At 36.7% G+C, this 20,341-nt stretch overlaps 2 protein-coding genes across 2 annotated transcripts in view; both read left to right on the forward strand.

Moving 5' to 3' along the window:
* Positions 1 to 16,412, forward strand: part of LOC307124358 (uncharacterized protein) — a 25,919-nt gene extending 9,507 nt beyond the window's left edge. The window contains exons 10-20 of the mRNA XM_079813505.1: positions 914 to 978; positions 1,120 to 1,226; positions 6,592 to 6,694; positions 6,804 to 6,903; positions 7,025 to 7,064; positions 7,149 to 7,200; positions 7,734 to 7,854; positions 11,255 to 11,338; positions 11,899 to 12,022; positions 12,461 to 12,551; positions 14,211 to 16,412. Of these exons, the coding sequence (XP_079669631.1) occupies positions 914 to 978; positions 1,120 to 1,226; positions 6,592 to 6,694; positions 6,804 to 6,903; positions 7,025 to 7,064; positions 7,149 to 7,200; positions 7,734 to 7,854; positions 11,255 to 11,338; positions 11,899 to 12,022; positions 12,461 to 12,551; positions 14,211 to 14,285 (962 nt within the window). The 3' untranslated portion in view covers positions 14,286 to 16,412. The remainder of the gene's footprint in view (positions 1 to 913; positions 979 to 1,119; positions 1,227 to 6,591; positions 6,695 to 6,803; positions 6,904 to 7,024; positions 7,065 to 7,148; positions 7,201 to 7,733; positions 7,855 to 11,254; positions 11,339 to 11,898; positions 12,023 to 12,460; positions 12,552 to 14,210) is intronic.
* A 354-nt stretch (positions 16,413 to 16,766) lies between these two features.
* LOC307124360 (lecithin retinol acyltransferase-like) lies at positions 16,767 to 18,832 on the forward strand (the record flags this gene model as incomplete). Its single annotated transcript, XM_079813507.1, has 2 exons — positions 16,767 to 17,294; positions 18,680 to 18,832. 2 exons carry the CDS (start codon positions 16,767 to 16,769, stop codon positions 18,830 to 18,832), a joined length of 681 nt encoding a protein of 226 aa, XP_079669633.1.
* Between the last annotated feature and the right edge of the window lie 1,509 nt (positions 18,833 to 20,341).

Below are 20,341 nucleotides of genomic sequence, written 5' to 3' on the forward strand. Positions count from 1 at the left end.
TTCAATTCACAGAAATTCAATTTGGCCAACTGAAAAATTTAGATGTGATCAGTCACTAGAAAATTTTCAATTGGAGACCTGCATTTTTTTTTACAGTGTAGCGTGATTTTTGAGGAATTGCACTGAATCCAATTAGGGTCAATTTGACCTGGACCACAGGCTGTAACCAGAAATCAAACATGAGGGTTAAACAAGCCAAAGCTGGTATGACAGTACTTATCTCCAGTAGAAAGTCCTCACTCAGTGATCAGATGGTTTATCATCTCTAAATATCTGACTCAGAGACGCAGCCCCATTGATTTTACACCAGTTGTCTAGACTGGCTACCTAAGAGCCGGTTCCAGCTATATCTGATATAACCTTTACAACCTCTTTCATTTAAATATTATTTTCTTTGTCACAACACAAATTTTATTTGTCCCCTAAACGTCCATCTCATTGTCCATGTAATCAGGAAGCTAATATCGCAGTATGTACACTAGCTTGATTTAATCTTTTGTGGAAACATTCAAAAATGCTGAGATCAATATGTTCCAGTGTTTTTTTAAGGGCTGATAAGACAAATGTGGCCGAGTACTGCTATGTATATAAACATTTATTTTATTTTTACTCGAAACCAAAACTGCCATAGATTTTAAAGTGTCATTGTTACAGTGTAGTTATATATTTAAGTACTGAGTAATATTAATTAACTATATACTTACTATATGGTTAGGGTAGGATTAGGGTTTGGTTGATGGTTAGTTGCATGTAATTATGCATAATTTACTGTTGTAAGTACATGTAACATGAAACAAGGACACTGTAAAATAAAAACTGTTACCATTATTTTTTTAAATAAATTATAAATATTAATTATTTATATTTACTTTACTAATGCCATTTCACTATGACTTGCCCTTCTGATTTCTAGATGTGGACGGTGGAGCAGTGAAAGTACGTGGTGCCAAGGGATCACCTCCATCAGGGGACTGCAAGGTGGGTTAACCTTTCCACCCTAGTTGGTTTAAGTCAGTCATTTTAATTCAAGTTAAAATGTTCTTTTTTTATGCAATAATCAATAATGAATTACTTAGCTTCTTTTTAAATTGGTTATGGTTTGTATTTTGTCATCTCAAGGTTTGTGCCACATATATGGATGGGTTCAGGGCGACGGCAGTTTGTCCTGTTGGTGGTCCGAGAGCTGTGGAAAAAGCCAGAAGAACAGCAGAGAGTATTATTAAAAGGTTAAGGCTTTATTCTTGGTGATTTTATAGATCTAATACTTGATATTTCATTAATTGTTTAAAAAACAAAACACATTTTAGGTAGATTAAAGGAGAATTCACAGCATCAACAGACGCCAACCAATGCATACAATTACCAGATTACAGTACGTCATTTCTCAGACATTCCACGAACTGACAAATGCCGAATGAACATGTTCAGTCGATGAAAACGAGTGCCGACCAACAGCAACACGCCCGACAAAACCCAGACAAAGTGTCTGTTGCCGTTGGTCAGTGTCTAGATTAAATATCCTGAATAATTACATATATAGAACCTTTTTGGGGGTTCCCATTATGGGATCATTTTATGAATTAAGTGCCCCATTATGCTTTTTTGAGTATTACCTTTCATGCAGTAATACAGCTGTTTGTGAATGTAAAAGGTCTGCTAAGTTTTAAAGATCAGTGCATGTCAAATAAAGTTAGTTAAAGTTTGAATCAATTCTGAACTGCTGAAACGAGTCGTCAGCAGTTCCAGTCTCACTTCCCGTTTCATACCTACGTAACAATGCAACAAATTTGCCTAAAGGCCTGTTCACACCGTGACGATTTCCGCGCGCGTTTATCGCCGACGTTTAACGCCTCGTGACTAAACAATGGGCGCCAATGTAAGTAGGCACACCAATGTGTAAAATGCCAGGCGAAAAAGCGTCATTTAAAAAAAAAAAAACGCCTCGGGTTGGTTTTTTTATTTTGACGCGGCGCGTTAAAAACTGGCCGACCAATGAGATCAGCGCTTTTGTTCACGTGTCTGGAGCTGCTGAAGTGACAGTAAAACACGACTTGGTGGTGCTCAGGCACAAAATTGGTCTTGCCGAGCACACACTGATACGACGAAGAAGTAGTAAGTAGACAAAGAAGATGGGCTGCTAATGCTGCTTGCCAGTTAGCAAAAAGTGTGTGAATGGTTTTGGCCATAGACATAATATATCTGTGGTTTTGGCAAGCACGTAAATACTGTCTCTCCTCTTCTTCTGTGTGACAAGCGAGTGTCAGAAGCGTAAAGTGCCGCAGCACCACCTTGTGTACCGGGAGCGCCATCATCTACTGAATGTGCACGTTCACTCGGCGCATCGCCAGTGAAAATCGCTTGGGTGTGAACACTCAAGACGTGCCGAAAAACGTCACGAAAAACGCTGGCGATAAGCGTGTGCGATATTCGTACCGGTGTGTACAGGCCTTAAAGGGTTAGTTCACCCAAAAATGAAAATTCTGTCATTAATTACTCACCCTTATGTCGTTTGAGACCCGTAAGACCTCCGTTCATATTCGGAACACAAATGAAGATATTTTTGTTGAAAGCTGATGGCTGAGAAAGGCTTCAGTTAGGCCTCCATTGGCATTCAGTACACTTATACTCCCAAGACCGATAAAAGGCACTTAAAATGTCGTTACAAAGTCCATCTCACCACAGTGACTCTACAATAATCTTACGATGCGACGACAATAGTTTTTGTGCGCAAAAAAAAATCAAAATAACACCTTTATCCAGCTTGTTATTGCCTTCCGCGTGTGCCTCCACGACGCATGCGCGAGAATATGACGTAGCGCCGGGGTTCGGGAATCCATGAAATGCACACTCTAACCCCATTTTGAGCACTACGCCGAGACCTAAAGCACGATCAATGTAGAATCCAACAGCTGAGATACGCGCGTCTTCCTCTGATTGTAAACAAATCACTTCTGGGTCATCTGTCCGAACGCCGGATCTGCGTCATATTCTCGCGCATGCGTCGTGGAGGCACACACGGAAGGCAGTAACAAGTTGGAAAAAGGTGTTATTTTGATTTTTTTTGCGCACAAAAACTATTGTCGTCGCATCGTAAGATTATTGTAGAGTCACTGTGGTGAGATGGACTTTGTAACGATGTTTTGAGTGCCACAGGGATGTTCATGTGCCATAGGGATGCCACAATTCTCAATATAATATTGAACCGTTCGGTAAGACATTCACAGTTTAACACGCGCTTGTGAATTGCGTTTTTTCCGGTTTTATATTTAATTAATTATTTTTCTACACATTCTATAATTTGCCTCCATCCCAAAATACTGAACAAAGCGGCATACATTCACATCTCACGTTAGTGGTGGAGATATATACACGGAACACTATAGTTATTCACAATCATGAAAGTTCATTATTTGCATGCGTTTTAAAGCCTTGCGCGTAGGGCACCATGCGCTTTTCCGAGCGCGCGCACTAAAAGCTTGTCAAACACTTGATTACTGAATTAAGTAGTCTTACTGCGCTAATACTGTCAAATACACACAAGGTTAACATAAACACAGTCGGTTATGTCTAAAGTGAAAGTAAAATCGGCGTGTGTCTGTATATTAGATTTTACTTAGATTTTTATATATTATTTTACTCACTAATGTTGTTCCAAACCTGTATTCATTTCTTCTGTTGAACACAGACAGTTGAATACCAGACAGTTGATGGTAGCCATTGACATCCATATTATTATTTCCTAAAATGGGGACCAGCAACAGTTTGGTTTCCAACATTCTTCAAAATATATTTGATGTAGAACGGAAGAAATTAGTTTAAAACAACTTGAGCGTGAGTAATCGATGACAGAATTTTCATTTTTGAGTGAACTATTCCTTTAGTGTTAATAAACTAACAAAAGACAAAGAGAAAATCACTCACTGATCTTGACTGAAAAACTTTAATACACTAACTTTAATAAGAATCAATGTATAGTTTATAGTGAAGTCTATGTAGTGTTTTAATTTTACATTTATTCATTCAATTTCATACTTAAATTCTGCTGTACAGCTCTGAGCTGCCAGTGTAAATCTTTATATATATTTCTTTTATATTATACTATACCCTAGGAATGTGTACAAGGTTTTTTTAAGTAAAGTTTTAAGTTTAATTCAGGTTTTTCAAGTCTTTTAAGTAAAATAAAGAAAGAGTATTGCAATAGAAAAATAGTATTTTTTTCTCCTTAACCTCTCTCTGTTCCTGTCGCCTAAGAATAGAATAGTAAAAAACTGATGTGACAAGCCATCAGAACCGAACCGAAAACCTTGGTTAAAAAACCGAGGTATGTATTAAACCGTGGACTAACTGAATTGTTGCATCCCTAGTGGACAAAGTACACAACTCCATACTTGAGTAAAAGTAAAAGTACCACTGGTCAAATATTACTCTGTTACAAGTGAAGGTTGTAAAAACTGATTTTTACTTAAGTAAAAGTTCAGAAGTACTTGCTTTTAAAAGTACTTAAGTATCAAAAGTAAACTTCCTTTTTTTATGTCAACGCATAATTTTATTGTTGTTGCATTGTTGTATGAATGCACAGGCTGTGCAATAATGGTGGTCATATAAAAGCCAGTCAGTGATGCTCAATCCAACATGCTAGCATACAACTATCTTCTCATAGAACTCATTTCAATACTTGTTTAAAAGTGACAAAGCTGCTGTCACTTTAAGGCCGAATGCACGGATCCAATACACTGATACACAACCGATATTCTCCCAAATCAACTGTGTAAATATTCTTAATACTCGCCAAAACTGACATTTTGAAATCCTTTTGTGTGTATTGGTCACATCAGTTCTGACTGGATCTTTTCCCAAATCGTCCCTCCCTAACATTTTCGTTTAGTTTTTATTTGTTGTGGAAAATTTCAATAGAAATTAATAGTTTTTGTCATTCAAAACTAGTTTTTTTTTTTTGTCTCGTTTTCGTCTGTGAAATATTTTTTATTCGTCAACAAAATTAATACTGCAATACTGAAACTTTAGATCTAAAAAAAAAAATCACAGACAATTTCCATTTCAAGCTTTCACCAGAAACACCTCAATATTCTTCCGCAGGTTGGACGGCGAGTTTTTGAAAGCTGTGATATGGTTTATTTTAGGCAAAGATGTAAAACAAAACAAATTTTTAATCTTTTCAGAAAACTGAAACTTTCTAAGTGTAGCCATGTGCCGAGGAACTGTCTTCCATTTTGCAATCAGCTGATCAGTGTTCAAAAAATGCTGGGAAATCATTGAACTTCAAGAGTTATTACTGATAGGCTGTCTGCAAAAAACGACTTTCGACTTCGAGGACCTTGATAGAAATGTAGTGGAGTGAAAAGTACAATATTTGTCTATCAAATGTAGTGAAGTTAAAGTCAAAAGTTTCCAGAAAAAATAATACTTGAGTAAAGTACAGATACTCAAAAAGTGTACTTTAGTACAGTACTCAAGTAAATGTACTTCGTTACTGTCCACCTCTAAGGCTGCGTTCACACTGCAGGGCTTAATGCTCAATTCCGATTTTTTGAAAAAATTCGATTTTTTTGCAAGGCCGTTCACATTTCCAATTAAATGCGACCTTTTGTGATCTCCTGTGTGAACGTGAAATTACCCAGAAGTGACCCGCATGCGCAGAAGAGTACTCAACGGTCAACGACGTCACTTGTTGTTTACGGAAGTAGCCAAATATGGGTGTCAGCATTGGAGTTCGTTTAGCTTTATTAAAGTTATTTTCGCAACGGAGCCAGCACCATTACAACCTTCTCATGTTAAGAAGAAAATTAAAAAAGAGGAGGAGAGCAAGGTTTTTGGCCATGGCGTTTTGTATCTTCTCATTCCCGCCTACTTCAACGTACAATGATGACGTTTGTCGCATATCAACGACGTGCGGGTCGGATACATGTGACCTGGCAGTTCAGACTGAAGACGCATTTCAAAAGATCGGATATGTATCGGATTTGGACCACATACCCAAGTGGCCTGGGTCGCATTTGAAAAGATCGGATCTGTGTCGTTCAGACTGTCATGAAAAGATCAGATACAGGTCGCATAAGGGCAAAAAAATCGGAATTGGGTCGTTTCAGCCTGCAGTGTGAACGCAGCCTAAGCGCTGAGGAAAACTCTGGAGCTTAAAATCAGATATGGTAATAGGTGTTTTGTGAACCAATCACCAACAGACTAGGCCTTCTGGCCAATCAGAACAGAGCAGGCTCAGGGAAAGGAGGGATTAAGAGAGACTGAATCTTCAAACAAACAGTTTTCAGACAGAAATTAGGTGATGTGCAGAGGAGACCTCCAAAAACAAACCTTTAAAATAGAATAATAGGGGCACTTTAACTAAAATGTATTAATTAAACAGCTTGTAAACATACTTTATCACTAAAACAAATCGAAATAACCCATTAAACATGAAAGTATTATGCATTTAAGGCACTTCTCCTTATGTAGAACTGTTTTGACATAAAGGGCTCTTTAAAATAGAGTCAAGAACCCTAGGGTTTTATATAGAATGCCCCTGAAAAATTTTTTCTAAGACTGTAGTACTTCATCATGATACATCATCTGTAGGACCCAGCGAATTTTCAGACAGCTGGGTTTGGAGGACTATGCTGAAGTCAACATTCAAGTTCTGGGCGCTGAGGACACATATGGACCACATGCGGTCAATAAAGTAGGCAGTCTGTTTTTGTCTTCTGTTGAAAATCGTGTTTAACATCACAGTCCGTTTACAATTAGAACAAATAACCTACCATTTTTGAAGGCTGTTCTTTATTGTGCAGGGTCCTCGTGAGGCTGTGGTTTGGATGGCCGTCCATCACAAGCAGAAGAAAGCGCTAGAGTTTTTCTCCAGAGAGGTGGCACCAGCGGGAACAGGCATGGGTGAGTTAAAACCTCAGCTCAGTCGTATCCTACTCTGTTTCCAAACCACTATGGTTAAGCTCACTGTTCATTTAAAGCTGAAGAACATTTGAACAATTTTATTTCTCTCTCCTGTCTACAGCTCCAGGACTCACAGCTATTGTAGGAGGGCGACCAAAAATGTGAGCGTTAGTTGGTAGTTCTTTAAGTACGAAAAACTGTTGATAACAAAATGTTGTTTATGTATGTATTATTTCTCTTTCTAGATCACCAGTTCTGAAACCTTTCTTTTTCCTGCATCCCAAAGCAGATCTGGAGGTATTACCATTTTTTTTTGACCATGATACACTAAAAAAGTGAGGAAACCCGTTGCCTTAAAATTAAGTAAATCATTTGAAAAAATTAAGTTATGTGGAATTGTCAAGTTTACATAACTCATTTAATGGTTATTACTTAATAATTTTAAGGCAACAGGTTTCCTCACTTTTTTAAAGTTAAGTCAACTGATTGTTTTAATTGTACTATTTTATTCTATATATTTTATTCTTTTGGAGAATCATTCAAATACCATGTTTCATGGATATGGTAATACACACATAGTATAGGGTGAATTCAGCAAACTGGTTCACATTTCTTATTGAGATGAAGGTAAAAAAGTGTACTACATCTACATCTAAGTATCTGATACCATCACTGTATGCTTTTTAATAAGGGAAATGATACAACACAATCAAACTGTGCATTCAATTAAAAGGTCATTCCAAATGGATCGGACAGATATGGAAATGGGCCATTTAAACTATACATATGGATGATTGTGTGAATGAATGACTCTTAATTGGTGATTTCAGGCGCACATTCATGTGAATGGGGAGCTTGTGGAGACACACAGAGAGCTGGTATCAGACCCTTCATTAGCAGAAAGACATGATCCCTCCCTCCACTCAGAGGAATACGGAGGAAAACCCACAGGTACCTTGCTGATTGTGTGTGGACTACAAAATGTAAAGTTATCATGGAATAGTTCACTCAAATATGAAACTTATACTACCTAAAACTTACTTTAAAACTTTAGGGTCAGTAGTTTTTTTTTTTTTAAAGAAAATAATATTTTTATTCAGCAAAGAGGCATTAAATTGATCAAAAGTGACAGTAAAAACGTGGTACAATAATGATACAAAAAATGTATTTCAAATAAATGCTGTTCTTTTGAATTTCTGACTACTGAATATTCATTAAAGAATCCATTTTTTTGTATCACAGTTACCACAAAAATATTAAGCAGCACAACTGTTTTCATTGATAATAAACATATTAATTACAGTATATGAGAAGGATTTCTTAAGGATCACATGACACTGAAGACTAATAATATTTCACAAGATTGCTGTTTTTACTTTTTTTGATCAAATAAATGCAGCCTCGGTGAGACTTCTATCAAAAACATTAAAAAATCATACTGACCGCAAACTTTTGAACTGTAGTCTACACACCATCTGTTGAAAGTTAAAAAAGGAGTTATTTAGCAAGATGTCCAAGCTGCTCTTTTCCATACAACGAAAGAAGGTTGTAACCACAACTGTCAAGCTCCACTCCACACCACTTCTAAAGGTCATACAAAATACTTTAAATAAAAACTGCATAACGTTTAATTTAATGACAATAGATATTCAAAAAGTCTCCTTGTAAACACATTAATTTACATTTAGAACACAGTTATACTTCATTCTATAGTAATTTGTTCAAATGGAGTCTGAATATGATAATGATGTTACATTTCTTTCCTTGCAAATGCAAGTTATTCACAGTATCTTTTTCCTCCGAGAACATGCTTTGTACATTTTCCAGCAATAAGCCCCCCCCCCCCCCCCCAAATTCTTCCCAAATTAGCACATTGTGACTAATCTTATTAATGACAGACTCTCTTGTGTATCAAAACAGTTTTTTTCACAAGGAGATAAGCATGCAGTGTTTGATATGACCTACTTCAAGGTGGAAGTGGATGGAATGTTTGAGCAACAAATTCAACTGAAAGAAATGGGCTTAAGCCTTGTTTTAAGGGCCAATGTGATTGTTCCACCAAGAGAAGGTTTTTTAGGATCCCTTGCACCGGAATCCAGTGCTGCTTGTTTTCCCAGAGTTCTTGCTTTAGGTTCTCTGAAAGGCACAACCTTTGTAGTGTTCTGGCAATGTTTGCTTGAGTCTCTTTATCTATCTGCCACTTCTCAGTTGCACTAAACAAGCAGCTAAACACTTTAAATAATCAGGAACACCCTTTCATTGGATCTAGTGTTTGAACATACGCAAGCGCAGACTGTTACGCACACACTCGCATTTATTCACAAATACACAAGGGCCATGCACACAAACACAGAAGGTCTTAAATACAAATGAACACAGTATAAAGCAACATTGCTCTCCTTCCCACTCAAATCGTCAGACAGACGAACCTGGAGCCACGGTGATTAGAGCATCACAGAGGGCTGATTGTAAGAGAGGCTTCTAATGTTACCACAGCCCAAGGGCATTTTTCCGAGACAGAAAAACTGATTAATGGGGATGTAGCCAATGATAACTGGCAATGAGCTGTGTTGAACTCCAAAAGAACCAAGCATCACTATTACTATTGATACTTCATGCAAAAATGAAATCTGTATTTCCTTCTTCTGCGGAACATAAACATTTTGAAGAATGTTCATGCTACTTTTTTCCTATGCAATAAAGGTGCATAACTCCAAAAAGTACCAAAAAAAGGCATAATGAATTCAGTCATATACTGTTTTCTCAAAGCATAAAATAGACCCTTTTCACATTTCCGGGTTTCTCAGAGCGGAAGTTGTCATAGTTGGGTTAACTTTTATAGCGGTGAATGAGAGAATACATTAAATATATTTTTTGTGTCCCCATTTGCTCAAATAGCAAAAGGGAAAAACTCCACAAAATTTATTTCACAACTTTCAAAAAGAGGGAAAAAATAGAGTGAGATTGAAAACGGTTACCATCACTCCCATACACACTGTTTTAGAAACACCCTCACAGCAGCGGTAACTTTTTTTTTTGTAATTTGATGCAAAAGTAATATAATACAAGTATTAGTGTTATAAATGTACATACATTTAAAAACTTTGCAGGATTTACGATTATATTGATGACTGTTAAAACACGTCATCACAGTCTGTGAAAAGGGTCTATAGCTTTGAATGAGAAACAGACTGAATTTTTGTTGTTATTCTTGGAAAATCTTGAGCATTTTGGGAATTCTGATTTAAACCTCTCATTTTGTGTTCCACAGAAGAGAGTAAGTCATACAGATTTGAAACTAGCGAGTAAATGATGACACAAAAAAATGTGGACATAGATACTTAACATTGGGATTTTTAGACTTGGGACAATAAGCAACTACTCACATCCTAAGAATCGCATTGCAACATCCTGGCAACCACCCAGAACACACTAGCATCATAGTGGCCTCTTACATTTTCTTCAGTAAAACACTACCTTTCTAAAGTTTGGGGTCGGGTCAACGGCAATAGCCTCGTGGCGACATATATAGCGTCATTGCGCTTCGGACCTTTCCCGATCCCGCCCCCCTCTCTGTCTCTTCCACTTCGCTTCCTGTCTACATACTTTTCTATGGTAATAAAAGGGAAAAAAAGTGTGTGGTCAGTAAGATTTGTTCATGTTTTTGAAAGAAGTCTCTTATCTTCACCAAGGCTGCATTTAATTGATCAGAAATACAGTAAAAACAGCATTATTATGAAATATCACAGTTGAAAATGTTTTCTATTTTAATATATATATATATATATATATATAAAATAATTTTTATTTATTTAAAAAAAAAAAATGTTGTCACGGCAAAAAATTTTTTTTTAGCAGTCATTGCTCCAGTCTTCAGTGTCACATGATCCTAATGTCACATGATCCCAGAAATCATTCTAATATGCTGATTTGCTGCTCAAGAAATATTTTTGGACAATTTTCAATGTTGGAAACTTTTTGGAAAGTTAGTAATAAGTAATATTTTTGTTGAATCTGTGATACATCTTGTCAGGATTCTTTAATGAACAGAAAGTTCACAAGAACAGCATTTATTTGGTATAAAAAATCTTTTGAAATATTAGAAATGTCTTTTTTTTTTATCATGCATCATTATATCTTTGAAAAAAACTCCACAAATGTTTGAACAATTGAATAGTGTAAATTATAATTTTCATTTGCTTATTCCTATTTAAATAATCAATCAGATCAAGGAATCTCTGACCTGACTGGGAGCAAAATGATCTTTGAATGGGCTCAGATGCTCGCTGTTAGTTCAACCTGCCAACTGCTGAATTTAATTACACTGAGAACAAAATTGTCTCTCTTTCAGATCTGCCCTCTGGCCCTCATACCTTCAGACTGGAGGAGTTAGCATACACGCGCAGTGGAGACAAAGGGGACTCCGCAAACATTGGTAAGTGTCTCTCCATGTGCTTTCACACGCAGTGAATAATATTTCCACGATGAGACAATTTGCTTACTGCATGTCAGTCACACTAAAAAAGCCATTCTGGCAATAAATGCTGGGAAAATGCTGGGTCAGGCCGTGTTCTCTGACCACAAACCACAAATCACAGCTCACTGTCTGCAGCCCAAAAGGCAACACTCTCTTGTGATGTGGCAACTTGCCATAGTCTTAACTTCATCTTCGATGGGACGGGTGGTTATGTGTCATTTGTAGTAGACTGTGAGTCTGTGTTTTTTTTTTTTTTTTTTTGGACATAAGTTGTTATAATAATAGCTTTTTTCATGTTGAAATATGATGTCAAACGCATACTGAAATATCTATCTGTCTGTCTGTCTATACATATTATCATAAATAAAATAAATAAATGCATATGCTAATGCTATTATAATGCTACTTTTTTTGAGTGGTACATTCAGTGTGATGGTATAAATTAAATATTAAGGTTAGATCTCACATGTCTATTCCAAAAATATCAATAAACCTGTATGTATAACTTCTGTGTTTAGGGGTTATTGCACGAGACCCAATGTATTTCCCCTACCTGAAAAAGTTTTTAACTGCTGAAGTTGTGGAGCAGTATTTCCAACATTTGATCAGAAAGGATCAGACTGATGTACCCTCCGTCATACGGTAAGAAGAAATACAATTTTTTTCCATTGGTTAAAGATTAAAATGTAATGGTTTGAGGAGGCAAAAAGCATAATATAATACTTAGTAGTCTATTTTTAAGGAAAACATTACCAGTTTATGTTTGAAGCTCTAAGGAAGTTAAAGTCACACAAAATAAACATTGTAACACCGTTATACCGAGCTACTCAACATCTGCAGCCTATACAGCTTTTTAAAGACCTGTGTGTGTGAGAGAGTGCATGCATGCGAGCGTCTTGTTTTATGGCTTGGGGAAAACTCCTTTGGTGCCGCTAATGAGGACCACCTCATGCTGAGGACTGACATGTCTAGGTGCCTGTCTGTGTGAGAGTGTGGTGTGAGCTAATGCACAGATGTGTGAAAACCGGGAGGTGATCTCAATTAAAATAATGTATTTCACATGTTTGCGGTGGCTTCCAGGTACGAACTGCCTGGCATTCACGGTCTGAACTTCATTCTTCCAAACTCCCTTGGAGGGGGAGGGGTGGCGTCACTGCGCAGCGACCCTCAGGTAACACACACATTCATTCATTCATTCTTTCGCAAAATGGACACAGACACAAAAAGAATGATGATGAAATTCTGGGGAGAAAAAATATTTTTAAGGAAGAATACAATTCACACTTGGTATGAGATTACTCAATCGAACTATTTACAACCTTAAAGAAATGGCTCATGTCATTCCAAACATGAAAGTCATGATACAAAAAATTTTTTTTTTTTAATTAAAAGCATTTTTAATGAATGCTTTTATTCAGCAAGGACACATTTGATTGATCTAACTGATCAAAAGGGACAGTAAAAACATTTATAATGTTACAAAAGATGTTGTTCTTTTGAACTTTATTCATGAAAGAATAAATAAAAAAAATAATCCACAAAAATATTAAGCAACTGTTTTCATCTGTGATAATAAGAATGTTTCTTGAGCATCAAATCAGCATATTAGAATGATTTCTGAAGGATCATGTGACACCAAAGACGTAATGATGCTTTTCCAACACAGGAATAAATTACATTTTTAAATCTATTAAAATAGAAAACAGTTCTTTTAAATGACTGTTTTTACTTAAAGCTGCAATCCGTACATTTTTGCATTCTAGCGGTTAATAAACAGAACTGCATGCGTCTTGCGGAAGAACATTGCAGCCAGATCTACTTCTCTCTGTATATGTCTATAGCTGAGTTTCCACCGCAGGAACTTTCCCCAGGAACTTTGGGGTGGTTCTCTGTGTGTTTCGACCACAGGAACCAGGGTCTAAATGTAATTCCGGGTAAATATTTCCCCCTCCAAACGGCCCTGCTCGCGAGTTAGTACTTTTTCAAAGTTCAGGAACTTTCGGGGGTGGGACATTTTATTTCAACCGGCATTTTAAAAAGTCTTGCGAGGTTCGTTCTGCGTTCAGTAAATATCCGCCTTGCTCTTTCTGTCCGATGGCGTGCATTGTCTCAGCAATCGCACGGTCAATAATAACTTTGGTTGTCTTATTTTAAATCTAACTTTACGAGCTTTAGTATCGGTGCTCGTCTCCAATACATAACTAGCAAAAACAGCACTGCTTGCATCTCCTCCATACTTGTTATTGTTGCAGACAGTATTGCACAAAAATTATTACTGGGAGGAACAGTCGCGCGCAGTCCCACGTCTCTGGACTAATTTGCCTAATATTCACGGTACTTTAGACCGCAGTGGAAACGCAGACAGTAGCAGGTCTGGGGGAAAAAAAGTTCCTGGTACAAATTGTTCCAGGTAATTTCGGTGGAAACGGGGCTTTTGGCGAATCACAGGGAGGGACTGTGCTCCTCCGCAGCGGTTCCTACCAGACCGGTCTGAAATAGTCCCAATATAAACACTTATTATAAGTGTACGGTAATGATTCAGGGTAAGACAAAAACATGGTTTGGAAAATGGATTCATGTTGTACATTCTCATTATATAATTTTTGTAAATCTTGAACACAAAAAAAAGTTACGGACACCAGCTTTAAATGAATTTTTGATTAAATAAACGCAGCCTTGGTGAGCATAGGAGACTTTAAAAAACAAAAAAAGACCCGAGACTTTTGAAAAGTAGTGTCTATTATAATCAGCATTTAGAAAACATACCTTACAACTGTCACATAGTGTAACATCATGTTTTTAGTGTTACTAAAAATGTGTTATCCTGCAGGGAAAAGCCTACGGTCAAATGCTGCTCGACTACAAACTGAGAGGCCTACCTGATTTGAAATCACCGGTCGATTAAAAAAGGACGAAGACTGAAAGATCTCCGGGGTGTGTTGAGATTTCACATTTTTAGAAAAAAACTGCTTCAAATGGATAATGTCAAAGATTAGTAGTTTTATAATGTTTGAAAATGTCCAGATGGGTTATATTATGAAGTTTGTATTATGTAAACAGTGTCTTCCGTTTTAGTTTGTGTCTACGAACAGTTTCCAAACTGCTCAAATGATTCAATGGAATCGAAATGTGAACACATAACTGTGCCTTTAATCGTTTTTATTTAATGTTGTAATTATTACACATAAGAACGATTAGTAGTATTAGTATTTTATCAGAGAAAACAAAACGAAGAGCCTGTTGAAGTTGAATGTGAGTTTTGGTGGGTCGCTGTTGAACATGCAAGCACTTTGATATGTAGTGAAAGCATTAGAGAACGCCGTACTTCACTTAGTTGTGTTGAGTTGGCCACGTCTTACAGGCGACAGCAAAACAATAAACCCTTGAAGTCCCGATATACAACGTCCTCTCATTACCTCTGACCCCTTTCGACACAGGAAGTCAGAGAGCAAAAGGCTTTCCCTCTTCTGATGACTGAGTTTGTGTTTACTGTTAAAGATATGTATATTCTAAGGAAGAAGAAGAATTTGCTGCAAAACAAAAAATCTATATACTTATCAATGAGGTAATGATTTGAATGATTGTAGAAAATGGCCCAAACTCAAATACCTCATGCATTATTATCCACGTTGACGTTAACACATTCTTTTATACGTTTTATGGGAAATCGCTCAAACTGTGATGTTTTGACCCGCATTAGCATGCGCTAGCAGCATGACCTCACCAGCGCAGAGTGATCAAAAGGAAGTGCAAGGCGAGACTTGAAGAGTTAATTTGTCAACGGCCGACAGACAGATCCAGCAGTTCCTCATTGTGCGCACGCAGGGCTTCTTGGCTTCATCTCAATGCATCGGGGTGTCATTCAAACACATACACGGTCACATAAACCGAAATCACTCTCCCTCAAAACTCGCACATTTATCACAAGCGCATTCAGCTGTCACATGCAGACTTTGGGATGCTGGGGGGACAAAACAGGGAAGGAAGATAAATGGCTCGTCATCTATCACCCGCTATCTTTCAGCGCTCCACTGCTGTTCAAACAAGCAACAGCCTCGAGAGAGCACCAAGTAATCACTAATCCTTCAACATTCAGCTTTTGCCCTCACTGGGACACCTTTGTTACCACTATGACACTGATTTCTCCTCCTGTCCATCATCGCTCTCCCACTAAACTAAACCTCAGGGGGAGGGTGGCTTTTTGGGGTAGCGTTAATCCTTTCCTTTATCTTCGAGTTAAGACTGTTTTGCATCATTTTGCTGCAACTCTGCCACTTAATGTCCTCTTAAGCTCTATGTGGGTTTTATAAACTTTGCATTAAGGATTGTATGGAGGTGGACTATTTAAAAGACAATCAGTTGTTTTCATTCCATTGACACACCCTTAGTCAATACCATTAGGTGCTTTTGGTATTCATTAAGACTGGTGGTGAATTCAATCCTTTTCTGTTTTGGAGATGTGATGGCTACATTTCTGGGGACTTTTAATAAAGTGCTGACATGTGCTCTGTCTGCACGGCCCGCGAACTGGTCTATTGGTAAAAGGAGCTCTTGTTTGGTGCGGTCTGGGTGAATGTATCGAGGACTTTAATTATTGCCACATGGCATGAACCAGCTCTCAACTTCAAACCACCGTTGGCCAAACTTTCTGCTCTCACTTTTTCCACATTCATCTATTCTGCTCGTACCTACATCAGAGAAAACCCAGACGCTGCTGGAGCTCAGAGACATTCAGCTCAACTAGTTTATTTGTTCATTTTCGAGCAATAGCCATAAGAGTAAATTAGCTTGATTTGTAGAACCTGAATTTGAAATATGACTACACACACCCACACACACACACACACACACACATATATAGCCTACACACACACATTCATTCATACATACATACATACATGTAGTTCCATTGGTTTGGTTAAATCTTTCTTCACATTTTTAAAACAAGTTGTTTAATCTATTGTGAAAAATTATGTGTTAATCAGAACTTTAGTGTAAAAATTAAAAAGCTCTTATAAGCATTTCTGGATGCATTCTGGTGACTGCGTTTTACTTCTAAAAAATTTTTGTTTTACATGTCTATCTTTTACCGTAGCTATATGATAAGTTAACTTACAGTTTATCAAGTATCAGGGTTATTATTATATTATTTTTCTTTTGTGTTTACATTTTCTTTCTTTTATTATGACTGCAAAAAAATACAGAGATGACAAGGTTATGATATACAATATACAAAATGCATTGATAATATGTTCAATGTCGTTTACATTTCCCAGCGCATCAATAACGACCAATAGTTTTTCCTTTAACGCAGTGACGTCAAGGCGGACCGCTGCTCCTTAGAATAAAACGAAGCGGGGAAGTGAAGCCTGAGCAGCACTGCAAAATGTTAGATTCTCTTGCTTTACTGTTGGAGAAAACCTTCCTTCTTGCACATTTCAACTTTTTCACCACACCTTCACCCAAACAAGAAAAATGCACGAAGCGTCGCGAGGAGAGCACTTATTTTCAGCGCGGAGATCTTTTGGAGGTCCCTCGCACTTTGTTCACACATTTTGGCATTTATCTCGGTGACAACAAAGTTGCACACCTTATGCCTGACATACTGCCGGTTCTGACGAGCAACGCATCTCAAATCCAGAAAGTAGTGACAAACACGAGATTGCTTCTCGGCGTGATCTACAAGAACGCATTGATACGGGTCGACACGGTGGAGGATTTTGCCTACGGGTCCCCTGTTTTGCTCAACACGATGGATACTATCCTGAGAAAACAGCCGCTGGCCGCTGAGGAGGTCGCCGGAAGAGCTGAAAAACTTATCGGTCATATTCCATATAGTCTTCTTTGGAATAACTGCGAACATTTTGTCACGTACTGCCGCTACGGGACAGCGGTCAGTCTGCAGACAGACAAGGTAAACGCGGTTGGCTTCCATCAGCACGTTTCCCTTTTGAATCGACGAGTGTAACGTTACCTACTTTATATCAATGGCCACTAGATTAAAAGTTAATTATTAAATGTTGCCAATCTCTCGACTATCTTCTTTGCATGACACTCCGTTTAAAACAGGATTAGCATTCAATATAAAAAATAAAATGTAATGCAGAACTTTTTTTGTACATGGTCGATTTGAAAAAGTTTAGATATAAAAGCTTATTTCTACACAAACTTTTTTCAGTGCTTAGCCTATTTCATTTTTGTACCCACCTATCAAAAGTTACAACTTTTCATACCTTAAATATTGGTACCAAAAGTGTGCATCAATGATACATATTAGAAACTTTTTTAAGAGTATTATCCCAGTGATTTTTTCTGAGAGTGTATATAGATTATAATTGTTTTTAATTTTTGAACAAAAAACAAAACAAAAAAAAATAGGAATTTTCTTTTCTTTTTTTCCACGGTAAAATTTTTTTTTAGGCTATTTTATATTTTTTTATTATATTTTATTTTATATCTATTTGATATATATATATATATATATATATATATATATATATATATATATATATATATATATATATATATATATATATATATATATATATATAGGCCTATATATATTATACAAATATCGTTTTTTCACATTCTTTAAGTTGTCTTATGTTTAAGGCGAACTAATTAAAAAAATCTTTAAAAAAAAAAAATTATTTAAAAAAAAACTTTGACTTGTAATGAGGGTCTAAAAGAGTCTTCTCTACGGTTTTCTTGTCACATGACAACAAAATGGCTTCCTGCATTTCGTTTTCGTCACCCTGACTTTAGATTTTGGCGAACGAACGTATTTTTATTAACATTTAATTTTTTTTTTTTAAAGAAATATTTTAAAACAAAATAGTTTCACAGTTTTTTGTAATATAATTACTATTAAAAATAAATATATATTTTTTGTACAATCCCCTACCTACTTTTAACTTTAATTAAGCCCCACAAAAATATCAAAATGACTAATTAAAAAATAAATTTAGAAAGAGGGCTATTCAGCTCATTTTCGTTGCCTACTAAAAGTTAACATTGAAATCTTTAAGATGATTTTGGCGCAGGGCTGAATGTTCCACCTCTTTAATTCAGTGACAACTTATTTTCACGTCATTTGGCTGACCGAGTGCTTTTCAGAAAATCTGGGTCATTTTAGCGCAAAAAAAACAACAGCTTCATTCAGTGGCAGTGGGTTTGTGGAGGTACGCGCCCAGAAACACATAGAAACACCGTCCCAGATGCGAATGAAAGATTTTTTTTTTTTGGTTTGTTTTAGTGCTCTGAATCTCATCCACCCCATCTCTTTCTTTCATTCAACAGTTCTGTGAAAGTTTAAAATCAGTAATCCGGGACCAGAGGAGTGTTCTTCTGACCACTGTCGTCGGAATGCTTTCCATGTTTTTTCTTGGAATAGCGCCGTCCACCGCACTTCCAACTTTTATCATTCCTTTCATCTTGTGGATGGCTGGATAAGAGACACACAAGTCTAAACCCATATGAACTATTTAACGTATCAAACGTTTGTATTTTTGCTGTATCATAGAATGTCACTGCAGCAATTGTTGACATTGACAGTTGTATTTTTTCGCTATTGATAACTTAATCTTTTTCATTCTTTTTTTACCTTCATATATTAACATTTTATTTTGTAAATTTATATGACCTTTTTTGAATGTTAACAAGTTAATAAATGTCAAATCAAATGGCCTTTCATATGCTCTTGCCTGATTATAAATCAAACGGCCTTTCATATGCTCTTGCCTGATTATAGCACAAATACATCCATTTTCTTTTCCCATGAAGAGCCTTTAACATCCATGGAACCTTTCCATTGCACAAACAGTTCTTTAGTGGAAAAGGGGTCTTTAGATTATTATTATAATAATGTTCTTCACACTAAGAACTCTTCACTGAAAGGTTCCCAACCTTTGGTGACCCCATTTAAGATTCAAAATCATTAAGTTCACCCAAACATGGAAATTCTGTCATCATTTACTCATCCTCAAGTTGTTCCAAACCTGTGTGAATTCCCTTCTTCTGATTAATACAAAAGAAGATATTTTGAAGATTGTCTGTAACCAAACAATTGAGGCGCACCATTGACTTCCATTTTAATTTCCATACTATGGAAGTCAATGGTGCCTCACAACTGTTTAGTTAAATTCACACAGGTTTAGAACAACTTCAGCGTGAGTAAATGATGACAGCATTTTCACTTTGGGGGGAACTATCCCTTTAACAATTATAGGTAGGCTATTTTATCTGCTCCATTAATTATTTCTACATACCTTTTTAGAATGTAGGCCTACATTAGCTTATTTTCCATCAGCAGGTTAAAGTTTGCACAAAAGATTTTCACACACACAAAAAAAAGCCCACACAGACAGGTTGAATGAAAATGTAAATAGACTCTCTGGCGGTAGATGACGCTTATGGAACAGCAGAAATATAGCGGTTTCTCAGACCACACTACACTTATAAACACTGCGGTAAGATAAAAAGAATAAAACGAATATGCCATCGAACCTAGGGAGTCAGTTCCTTTTTCAGAGATACATACTTTAATCCATAGTGTAATTTACAGGTTCTGTGGCACAGTTGTGAACAGTGTTGGGGGTAACGCATTACAAGTAACTTGAGTTACGTAATAATATTACTTTTTCCAAGTAACTAGTAAAGTAACGCATTATTTTTCAAATTTACAACAAAATATCTGAGTTACTTTTTCAAAAAAGTAACGCAAGTTACTTTTGCACATTAATTTGACTGACAGCTCTCCTGCCCCCATGTTGAGAGTAAGTGCAGAGGCGTTGTGTGTGAACATGGTGGTTATTGTAGTTCTAGACTAAATGTGAGCATTTATTTATCTCACTTGCACAATAAAGATTCTGTAGTCCTCAAAATGAATAAAATCACTCAGATGCAAAATCAGAGTACTATGCAAACCTCCAATAATTAAATGTTAAATAAAACAACTATTTT

Source organism: Gobio gobio (genome assembly GCF_949357685.1).
Source record: "Gobio gobio genome assembly, chromosome: 3".
NCBI lineage: Eukaryota > Metazoa > Chordata > Actinopteri > Cypriniformes > Gobionidae > Gobio > Gobio gobio.